Here is a 12,341-nt window from a genome sequence, read left to right on the forward strand (position 1 = left end):
ATTAATAAGTAATGACATATTCATATGTTGAATATTAACAGCCCTTAAATTCATTTTTCAAAGAATAACTTTGGCAAACTGCTAGCTAATCCAGCTATAGGGTAAAATATTGCACAGTTGGAACTGGAATGCTGCAAATAAATCAGCTCCATCTTCCCTCATGTGAGATGGTTCAATAACAAGAGCGTCTGTGTAGAGAGCTCTAGAAAAGCCCAGTGACTATTGAATATGAACAAAGTGCTCACTTGCCAATAGAGCAGACACTCTCCATCCCTTGCTGTCTTGGGCCCTCAGAGTCCACATCTTTATAAAATGAACAATCTGAATAATGTTTTGCAGCCTAGTCCAGAGCTCCCGCAGCCATGTGTCATAAGACTAGAGTGCAATCTCCAAGTATGTCATCTTCACTGCCAGGCTGTCTTGAGCTGGTGAAAGCTTGGTTGGCATCTCCTCTGGCTATGCTTGTGACCAGACACACTCTAATATGGAATAATGGCTTTTTAAAAATATTGGTATGTTTTGTCTTACCTTGAGAGGAACCATGTATTTTTGTGTTATAGAGCATGAGTAGAGAGCAAGAAAAACTCATCCATGTTGCTTGTTTAAAATCAGGTCATGTTCTTCTATCCTTTGTTTTAAAAAGTTCAATCTTTTTAATTCAAAAGTGACTATGAAATAGTCAATAAATAATTTTCTAAAATTTGGCTCTTTGGGAAAAATTAACTTGGGTTTTCACCTCAGGCTATATCGTCGTCGTCGGCAGCCATTCGTCTCGAGAGACGATGGTGTAGCTTCTTAAGAGTCTATCTGCACCGCCGAGAATGGCTGTGCAGTCCGACTCGGGAGTGACACGGTATCTGTCTCCTCCCGTGTTGAATCGACATCTTGCGATGACGCTGGAGTGTCCTCTCCAGTGAAGCTGAAGCTACAGAGCCTGGGCAGGGTGATATGGAGGGTCTGCTGTTGCCCATGCAGCAGACCCCCCCTCTCTTCGCAGCTGAAGGGTCCAAGGGAAAGACGGAGTCAATACAGCTTGGCTTCAGGTGCGCCGCAGGAGTTGCCAGTGTTGACTACAACATCAAACCGCCTTAGGGACTCCGGCTCCGGATTTTCTGTCGGGGTTTACTCCCTTAGCCTTTCCCCTGAAGAGGTATGCCGCAAGGCAGCGGAGGTTTTTTGGTGTCAGAGTTTTCCTTCTCTGACCTCAGGCTATATACCCACTATTTTTCAGTTAGATTAAGATCAGTATGATTTTGAAAAATAACCAATGTGTTATTAGATGGCCTTAAATGCCACCCCTGAGTCTCCTCCTCCTTCAGGCAAGTAAGTTTGTGTTCTGTTGTTTTACTGTACCCATAGTCCCATGGCCATGGATCAGCATGATGGCTCACTATCCCCAACAAAGAAGGCACTGTCGAGACACCATCATCACTGTGTGCATCCTCATATGCCTCTGTTAGGGCATGCTCCTTTGATAACTGTGCACATGAATGTAAAATAGCTGGGATTAACGGTAACCTACCCACAGGGACTGGAAAAAGACTAACTAACCCTTGAGGACTGTAATCCATGACCTCAGCCCAGTGGAGATGACAGAAAATGTGTAGTGATCATGTCCAAGAGACACATGACAGGCCAGAGGCCTCACCCCACAAATCTATTTTCCCCTGTTTCTCCTGGGATATAAGTAGAAGAAACATGAGGGACCAGCTGAGGGGAGCACCTTACCTAAATCTGAGAGTGTAATTAAAAGACTAAATGCTTCATCTTCAAGGCTCTGGATATGAGTGCAACATGCCTAAATCAGAGAGTGACAAAAAGCTTAAAGCCCATGACCTGTAGGGTAAGTACAGGTGTAAGCTGGCTCTGGGGCATTGGTGTTCAGATGGTAGCTGCCTGCTGAGAAGGTGAGAGGAAGCCAGGGAGTTAGACCCACTAAACAGTAAAGCAGGAGGAGAACCTAGCCTTACAACTCCTCACCTCGGTTAGAGTTGAAAGAACAGAGACCACAGAGCAGAGTAAAGCTAGTGGTCAAATCCAAGAGAAATGAAAATGTCTTCAGGAACTCAAAGCACAGGACATACAGAAGCCATGCAGAATTGAACAGCCTACAAAAGCTCAGAACCTGTATCTTGCCCTCTTAAGGGTGACTGACCTGGCGTAAGGACAGAGGGGGCAGGAACAGCTGCTTCCAAAAGGCAGGTTGCAACTTTGACTCAGGTGAACCTGCCTTGTACTTGAAGCAATGAATATTCCTAAGATTTCCTGCAGATCACTATATTGCTTAAAATTCACAGACTGTCAGGAGTAAATGGAAATTTACAATAACTGAAAAACTGATTTCCTAAAGAAGAAATTAAAATAGTATGAGTGCATTTCTCTTCCCATATCTAATTTAAGCATATGATACATATGCAAATTATACTCTGCATGTATACTTAAGTAGAGTTATTATTAAAATATGAGTAAGTGAAATTTAATTTTCTAAAGCTAATATTGATATTGACTTTTAAATCTATCTTCTTTTGGGGGGGGTGCAAAATATTGAGATGTTTGTCCATTCATTATTTTTTAAATGTTTATTTCTTGTAAACTAAGACACTTAATAAAATCATTACCAGAACTACAATATAAATAAATATTTTACCCTCTGACTGACTATTTAATATAACAATAACCTTTACAATCTAATAATATGCACATCACACAAAATAGTCACAAACCTAATTTTGCTACTGTCAGCATTGATATGCTGATAATCATTTGTGATTATAAATGTTTATGTCACTTTTGTAATTAAGGGGTTAGAATGATGTTAGCAGACAGTGTTTGTACTCCCCCAAAGGAACAAAAATTTAGAGGACAAAAATAAACTTGTGCCTTTCTGAAATGTTTGTATGCTGATAAGCTCATGGGAAGTTTGCTTTTCAAAAATATATAATAGTATGGGTAAATTCAATCTGAACAATCAGACTCTATTGAATATATCCATCGATAGTTTTCCCTTGCTGGCTGCCCATTTTGCATGGCAGCATCTTAAATGAAACACCCTTTAAGAATATTCAACCTTCAGATTGTTCTGATAAAGAAGATCCTGCAAGATACAGAATTAAACAGAAATTCTGAAAATTTAATGCATTTTGACATTTTTTATTTCTTATTCATATACAGGCATATAAATTTATAACTTTACATAAATGTGACCATACCATATATTCCAAGATTCTTTTTATGCAGTATCTTTTTTATTTTCTTTTTTTGTCCTATTTCTTTTGTCCCTTCCCCTCTGTTCTCCAATGTACATTACTCTCCCTTAAGAGAACCCTTATTATAAAATATGAATTCTTTAATTTTTTACAGATATACTGCATGTACTTACACACACATGCAGACATATAGATATTTTTGTCATTCTTCTCTATAAATAGGATCAAGATACACCTGTACAAGGAATACCTGCACATCAACTGGAATTGCTATATTTATTCTTTTTATATGTGTGGATCACAACAATTTACATAACCATTTTTCTGTTGTCAGATATCCACTTTTTAAAATTTTTTGTCACTATGGAAAATATTCCAGTAAACATCTTTGAAAATGTCCTTGTATTCTAGGATTTTAATTTTATGGCATAATTTTATAGCATATGTCAGTTACCAAATTGACAGGCATTTTTGGTTTTGGTTGCTTTATTAAAAGGCCCTAAATATTGACATTTCTTTCAACAGTCTGTAAGAATATTAGTAATACCAACCCTTTATTTGGCATCTGTGTTATAAATATAGTTTTTCAAATCTATTGTGTGTCTTTTGACTTCATTGTCCTATTAAGGTTTTTATCTATTTTTTTAATAGGCAGATATGTCTGCCTTCTTATGACTCCTGAGCTTTAGTTAAGACATTTGTGCCTTGGCTGGGTGGCTCAGTTGGTTAGAGCATGGTCCCTTACATCAACGGGTTGCAGATTCAATCCCTCCTGAGAGCACATACCTAGGTTGTGGATTCCATCCCCATTCGGGGCATGTATGGATGTCTGGAGGCAACCAATTGATGTTCTTCTCTCACATCAATGATTCTCTCTCTCTTCCTCCCTTCTTTCCTCCTTTCCTCCTTCTCTTTCTCCCTCTCTCTAAAATCAATAAACATATCCTTGGGTGAACTTTTTTTTAAGACATTTGTGCCCCTAGATTGTTCGTGAAGCCTCTTTGTTCTCTTTCAAGAGTTTTGTTGGTTTTTTATTTACATTTTTCTTTAATGCATCAGGAATTTATTTTTATACCTGGGGTGACAACAGAGACACAGTTTTTAAAAAGTATATTGAGTATCTACTATTCACTTAGCACTGTGTTTCTAAGCTGAGATGGAATCACTCAAAGCTCTTGTCTCCAAACACCAGCGACAAGGCAGGAGGGCATGAGAACCTAAGTCATGAGCTCCACCTTCTCATTATTTAGAAAAACAAATCACAGGTAAAAAAAAAAAAAAAAAAGGTAAGCTTTTATGTATTTTGCTAGGACTGCCATAACAATATTCCACAGACTGAGTGGCTTAAGTAACAGTTCATTTTCTCATGGTTCTGGAGGCTAGAAGTTCAAGATCAAGGTATTGGCAAGGTTGGTTTCTTCTGAGACCCTTTTTCTTGGCTGGTAGATGGCTATCTTCTCCCTGTGTCTTCACACCTTCTTCCTTCTGTGTGTGTCTCTGTTAATTTCTTTCTCTTAAAAGGACTCCAGTCATACCGGGTCAGTGCCCACTCGTATGACCTCACTTTAAAGGCCTTTTCTCTAAATAGGGTCATATTCTATGGCACTAGAGCTTAGGATTTCAACATATGAATGTTGAGGAAACATAATCCAACCCATAACTCATTTCAGATGATTTGTGCAGCCTTTAAGTACCTTTAAGTACTGGTGTTCATATGAAAGGGAAATCTCTGGACAGTCAGTGAAAGCTTCAGGGAAGAGATGGGACAAGAGATAGACACTGAAGGATGCTGGAGATTTCAGTGAGGCAACAAAAACCCCGCTGTGAGAGGATGAGAAAAAACCAAGTTATAGCTATAACCATGGTGTGTCGGGCTTCCTATGAGGTAACTAGGCTGAGCACAAGAGAGTGTTAGTTTGGGGGAAAGTGAAAGATAAAGTTGAAACTGCTGAAGTATGTAATCTGGATTTAGAAGTTTAGGCTTAATGAAGAAGGAAAAAGAAGCTTCACAAATTTTTTTGAAAGATGAAATTTCTTACAAATGAAGACCAGATTTTCCTTCCTGAAATACCACTTCAGTGTTGATGGAAGTTGATAGTTTTCTACGTATAGGAAATGAAGAGGAGGGAAAAGACAAGGTGAGATCAGTACTTTGAAACTAGGGGACAGAAATAATGGTGCCATTGAGGCTGTGGTATGCAGAATTTTAGATGGAGAAGGAAGGCGGCTGCTGGCCCCTTTGAGACTGAGAGTCTGAGATGGGAATATCTGATAATAAATCAGGGCCAGACCTGTGGGGAAGCTGAGAGGGTCAAACCTGGGGAATGCACTAGGGAGTCATCACTGTGGAGTGCACTGGAAAGTGCAAGGAGCTGAGAGGGGCGTGACTCAATCCAACAGGCAAAGGGATTATTTACTCACCCAGCAAACTTCTATTCAGCATTTACTCTGTGTCCAGCATGACTCCAAGTGCCAGGAACACAAAGATAGATAAGATAAGGTGTCTGCCCTCAGAAACCTCATCCTTAGCCATGAAAGCAAGGAGTGGTTTCTAATGTTAAAAGTTGAAAAAGTCAGAGATAATAAGGACAGATAAAGGGCCTTTTCAATAAAGTGGCCACCCTTGACCTAGAAGGCATCTTTGGTAGAGTCTTGGTAACAAAAATCAGATTGGGGGAAATTTGATGAGAAAATGGAGACAAGAGCAAGATTTTTTATTCCCAGAATCTGACTTGTTTTTCACTCTCCTCATGTTTATTCAAATTCTTTGCCATTTTCAATTAAGTTAATTTTTGTTACCATAGTAATATTCTGATATTTTAATTTAGACTTTAAATAATATTAACAGTCAAGTTAAAATTTAGTCACAGGTCACTTTCATGTTTCTAAAACAGTAATAACTTGATACTATATTTTTATATTTCTTTCTATTCAGATTCAATTAAGTAATATAAGTGAATATGACCAATACATTTTAAGATAATAAAACTCTGCAAGAGCCAATAGAAGCTGTGTACTAAGCAGCACTGGGCAGATGATAAGCAAAGAGAATGGAAATAATTTTTAAACACACTGTTTATGTTGGTGGCAAGAATTCAGGTTTTACCATTTCTCCTTATGCCTGTGACAGTCTTAAGACAGGATATGTAAATTCCTTCCACTGTCTACTGCTGTAGAGGAGAAGGGAAAGAGAGAGAATGGGAGATGGACTTCCAAGGATGGGTTGGAAAAGTGCTTTCACTCCTCCTAATTAGTAATTAGTCTATTACTGATCTCCATTTAACATACTCTCATTAACAAAGACCTCATTTTCTTTCATTTTATTCAAAAAAGGAGGGTAATGTATGATTGTTCTGGTTTTCCCTGATTAGTGTTGTTCTATGTGTTACACTTCCTGGAAGTACTCTTGATGTGTCTTTGTCATCCAGCAATTTCCCATAAATTTTGAAATGAATGAGCTGGATGACATTAGACTATGAATGTACACCTAGTGGGTTGGACAAGGGAGTAGGAAGTTAGACATCAAGGTGTCCCCTCCATCCTGGTTGAAGCTGATTTACACTGCCGGTCATGCTTGTCTACTCATAGTAAGTATTAAATATTCTGTGATTTGATTCTGTTTGACTTGATTTGATTAGTTTTGGTTTGGAGCAATTCAGTTTCTCTGTGTATTCTACAACTAAGAATTAGGGATCATTACTGCCCCTTTATCATACATAATAATGATCTGTTACTACCCTTAAAGTTCAACTAAGAATTGTATGCTCAGGTATCTGTTAAATGTAGGCTGTTCTCCAATAAGTACCCAGATCCCTTTTCCACATATCTATCAAGCAGACATTCCTGCACAAGTGCAGTCAGTGGATGGGGTGTCAAGAATCATGAAAAATGGACAGAAATACTCTGTGAGAGGCCTATTAGCTTTGTAAATATAAAGACACTTATAATGATCACTAACAAGCATATTCTGATAATGTTGCTACAGCTTTGAGAACTTGGCTATATTGACAGAAAGGACAGAAAAAGATGGCAAACATTCTTCTTTCTTAGTCAAGACTTTTTAAGTCAGGTCTGAAAATTCTAATAGTGTGAGGTTCTAAATTTTGGCAAAAGGTTAGAGTAGGCTTTTAGAAAAGAGTCAAGCCTGCAGATGAGCAGCCTCCTTGTTTGGGCCATTACATGAGGTGGTGCTTTAAAGTGAAGATCAGCCAGTGCTGGGATAGGTGGTGGATGTGTAAGGCTGACAGTAGGGGGAGAGAAGGGACAGAAGATCCTATGAGCATAATACCTCTTTTAAAAGATTTTTTAGCAGCTTTGTCTCCTCTGCCCAATCACCCTCTGAGCTGCACTATGCTATTCCATGTCACCGAACTACGCATTTCTTTTCTTCCTCTTCTTTTCTCCCCCTTACCTTTCAGAGTCCTAGACCACCAGACAATTGGAAGGAAGTGAATGGTGAGGAATATAATAAGGGTCGATTGGGGAAACAAAGGTATTGCCTCTTTCTCCCAGCTTTAGCCCCAGTGGTGTATATATAATACTTTATTTACCCCAAAAGGAAAACGTTGCTTGGTGATTGTCTTTGTAATTGAATACTTGTTTATAATCACTTTTCTTGTAGGTATCTCCAAAGGAGAGGAACCAAAACTATTGAGACCCCCAAGGCGGCCCCGGAAACCCAAAACATTAAATAACCCTGAAGACTGCACATACTATTATCTACTACATGTAAGTGGCTCACTCCTATTATCAGATGGGAGCCATAGCACCCACAAAACTGTGACCCCACTAGGCCCGTCCCAAGGGAGGACTCTGTAAAAGGGAGATGTCCCTCAGTTTCTGCTTTCTTATCCCAGGCTTGGCTGAGGATCTGGGCACCTGGCTGTCCTGCAGCCGCTCTTCCTCACCATCCAGGTCTCTCCCACAGTCCTGCAACCCCACGTCTTCCCAGCAGTTTTCTCTGCTGGTCCATTATCTGAGCTGAGAAGCAAACATTAACCCAGAAAGAGAATTGTGCCATAGTGGGAGCTCTTCAGAGAAGGACCTGATGTGAGTGGGTGAAATATGGTGAAAATAGAAGGGAAAGAAGAGGAAAAAGAAACATTTATTGAGCACCTTTTATTTATTTTCTCTCCTAAAGAAGACTTTTCTTATGGAAAAATTAAACACATACAAAAGTAGAATAGTATAATAAACTCTTATATTCATCACCACTTTTCTCAATTATCAACAAATCTTATTTCCTCTATCCATTCAACCCCAGCCCCACTGGATGATTTTGAAGCAAATACTAGGCATATCTTTTCACTTACGAATATTTCCATATGGATCTCATAAAAAATAAAGATTTTTTAAAAGATTACTGCATACCATTATACTACAAAAATTTAATTTCTTAATTTGCTCAATAGTTTTAAAATATTTATCTCATTCATAAAGTTGTTTTTAGGTATTTCTTTGTTTCCATTTCTTTTCCAAGTCATTCATTTTGTATTTTATCTGCAATTAGATATGTCTGCTATGCTCATTCCCTTTTAAATTCAAGTCCTGGAATGAGGTATGTTCACCTGCACTGTGATATCTACTCCTAGAAACAGCCCTTAAGGGGGAATTCCCATATCACAGACCAGGACTCTGATACACAGATAAGATACTTCTTAGCTGTCAAGGTCACTAATTGCACTGAGGTCTCTCACTCAGGGCAGGTAGCATGTGAGCTCATTGCATGTCAGCTGCCAGCCTGCCCTTCCTCTCCTGTTTCTGTTCTCCAAATGCCACCATCATCCACTTGGTTACCTAAACCAAGACCTAGTGTCGTCATGGACCTGGTCTCTCTCATCCCTGACATCTAACCCTTCTCTCCCAAGTGTGACTTCTACTGTAAAAGGCTGGCCCCCATTCATTTCTCTCTTCTGACCTCACTGCCTTGCTTTAAATATCGTTGTCCCTTACCTGGAATGCTTCAGGCAACACCCAAGTGCTTCTAATCTCAGCCTCTCAAGCCTATACTAGAAAATTTCTCTAACCCGTCAATTTGATCGTGTTCCTCCCTTGCTAGTCCCTTTGTAGCTTAGCAACGCCCTCGGCAGAAAGCCCAGACTCCTTCCGAGGCCGAGCAGCAGAGAATAAGATTAGAAAGGAAAAATCATCTCCTATTAACCTTGAATATAAGTAGTAAATGATGCTCAATAACCCTTATTAATTGCCACTGAAATAACAATTGGCAGCCGTGGCTTCAAAAACAGATACCATTCTTGATATGAAAAATAAGAAGGAATATTTATGACTAACAACCAACCAGTCAGTGAGACTGGAGCAGATTCTGAGCCTCACAAATGAGTCCCTGCCACCAAAAATCTTATGTGGTCATTGAACTATTAATTTTTAATGAATATAAAGTGTTTTAACACATCTTAAGTTATTAGTGTCTAGAATCCTTTTTATAAACCTGAATCTTTAAATCTGTGACTTCAGTGAAAAATAAAACAAAGAAAACTAGTCTGTTATTGTAAGTGAAAACAGACCATGTGTTCATATTTGGCCCTTACCTGGGTTTGGGGTGCTACACATAAGTGAAATTTACAGAAATATGGAGCTTCACTCCCTTTATCCATCAAAACTGTCATTTTAAGTGGTTTTCATGAAAATCTTTCTAAAATATATTATACGGCACACTTTAAACCTTTTTTGATGACCCAGGGTCACTGCAGTGAGCAAAAATGTACTTCATTCAGATCTATGCTTATCAGCAAGACTCCCTGACCACCGTGTCTAAGGCAGCACCGCATCTCTCTGCATCTCCCTGGCCCTGCTTCATTTTTTTTTTTTTCTCAGAACATTTGCAAATATTTATTTCTCTACTTGTTTCCTGTCTGACTCTCCCCTGTAGACTATAAGCTCTGTGAAGGCAGAGACTTTGCTCACGGTGGCAGCCCTGCTGCTGCTGCTGGAACACATGGGTCACTTGTAGATAGACTATTTGGTAAACAAGACTCTACTGTAGTACAGTGGTCTGGGGGCTGCCGAGCTCTGCAAATGGTATCCTTGAAGCTGCCCATCATGGACCACTGTGCTTTTGGTTGTTTTACCTATTTCTGTAGCTTTTCTTTCTCCTTGGATGTCACTTCTTACTATGGTGATTCTGATGACCTTAACATCAATACCAGCTCTCTATGATTTGATGCTCTTAATCTCTTACATCTGGGGAACATTGCTATTATTGTGTCCAAACTAAGAGTAGGCTGGTCCTGAGAAGGATGCCCCTGGAGAGGAGAATGTCCACCAGGTATGCACATCCTGCTCTGATGGTGTCAGGGCTGTTCTAACACTCCAGAGCTGGGCAGCCATGGCGAAACAACTCAGGGCCAGCAGTTTCCTCAAAAAGAGTAACTCGTCGTCGGCAGCCGTCCGTCTCGAGAGACGATGGCGTAGCTTCCTGAGAGTCTATCTGCACCGCCGAGAATGGCTGTGCAGTCCGATTCGGGAGTGACAATCCCTGCCGCACTTGGTACAGGTGAAGGCAGATGGCTGTTGTTGCTGCTGCTGATGCTGCTTCCGCCTCGATCTTTTCTGGACCGCCTCCTCGTTGCGCGCAGCCTCCGCGCGTGACGTACCTTGCCTGACCGCGAGCCTCCAGGCTAGGCGGTCGTCTGCTCGAACTTCCCATGTGTTGAGATTGATGGAGCATTGTGTCATGTCCTTTTTGCAGATGTCTTTGAACCGCAGTTTTGGGCGCCCTGTCATCCTCTTGCCTTCTGCTAGCTCGCCGTAGAGGAGGTCTTTGGGGATACGGCCTGCGTCCATTCTTTTGACATGGCCGAGCCACCTGAGGCGTCTCTCGCTAAGAACTGCATGCAAACTGCTCATATTGGCTCGCTTCAGCACCTCGGTGTTGGGGACCTTATCCTGCCAGGCGACATGCAGGACGCGTCGCAGGCACCTCATGTGGAAGCTGTTGAGTTTCCTTTCGTGCCTTGCGTAGGTGGTCCACGTCTCGCTGCCATAGAGGAGAGTGCTGAGTACGCAGGCTTGGTAGATGCGCAGTCTGGTTTTCTCAGTGAGGCTGGAATTGTTCCACGCTCGCCGGTTCAGTCTGGCCATAACTGTGGCTGCCCTGGCGATTCTCCGGTTGACCTCCAAGTCGACTGACAGAGAGCTCGAGATGGTGGACCCGAGGTAAGTGAAGTCGTTGACAGCCTCCAGGGTGTATCCGTCGATGGTGATGCATGGGGGAGTCCCCGTGCCTTGAGCCATAACATTCGTCTTCGTCAGGCTGATGGCTAGTCCGAACTCCTTGCATGCGTGGGAAAGGCAAGTGACTAGCTGCTGGAGTCCCTCTTCGGAGTGTGATGTCAAAGCTGCGTCGTCGGCGAAGAGCGTCTCACGGATGAGCACCTCTTTGACTTTGGTCTTGGCTCGTAGACGGGCCAGGTTGTAGAGCTTGCCATCGGATCTGGTGTGAATGAAGACACCCTCGCTGCAGTCCTTAAAGGCGTATTGGAGGAGCATGGAGAAGAAGATTCCGAACAGCGTAGGCGCGAGGACACAGCCCTGCTTTACTCCGCTGCTGACTGGGAAGGCCTCAGAGGTTGCGCCGTTGTAGGACACCGTGCTGTGCATGTTGTCGTGAAAGGACATGACCACAGCAAGCAGATGTGGTGGACAGCCAATCTTCCGTAGCAAGCTGAAGAGTCCGCTTCGACTGACCAGATCAAACGCCTTCGTGAGGTCGATAAAGGCGAGGTAGAGTGGTTTATGCTGCTCGTGACACTTCTCCTGCAGCTGGCGTAGGGAGAAGATCATGTCCACTGTTGATCGGCCAGCTCTGAAGCCACACTGGGACTCTGGGTAGACGCGGGAAGCAAGGGTCTGCAGGCGGGCAAGAGCGACCCGGGCGAATACTTTGCCGACGACGCTGAGGAGAGAGATGCCCCGGTAGTTGTTGCAGTCGCTGCGGTCTCCTTTGTTCTTGTACATGGTGATAATGTTGGCGTCTCTCATATCCTGGGGGATGTAACCCTCCTTCCAGCAGCGACAGAGTAGGTGGTGGAGCGGCTGTAGCAGGACTGGTTTCCCGCTCTTTAGGATTTCTGGAGGGATTCCGTCGCTTCCTGGTGCTTTCCCGCAAGCGAGGCG

At 41.8% G+C, this 12,341-nt stretch overlaps 1 protein-coding gene across 1 annotated transcript in view; it reads left to right on the forward strand.

Annotated features, from left to right (window-relative positions):
• MYO3A (myosin IIIA) overlaps positions 1-12,341 on the forward strand; it is a 223,605-nt gene that overhangs the window by 193,588 nt on the left and 17,676 nt on the right. The window contains exon 30 of the mRNA XM_090268047.1: positions 7,828-7,934. Within this exon, the coding sequence (XP_090124173.1) occupies positions 7,828-7,934 (107 nt within the window). The remainder of the gene's footprint in view (positions 1-7,827; positions 7,935-12,341) is intronic.

This window comes from Furipterus horrens, unplaced genomic scaffold, assembly GCF_987537825.1.
Source record: "Furipterus horrens unplaced genomic scaffold, mFurHor1.1.pri manual_scaffold_2, whole genome shotgun sequence".
Taxonomy (NCBI): Eukaryota; Metazoa; Chordata; class Mammalia; order Chiroptera; family Furipteridae; genus Furipterus; species Furipterus horrens.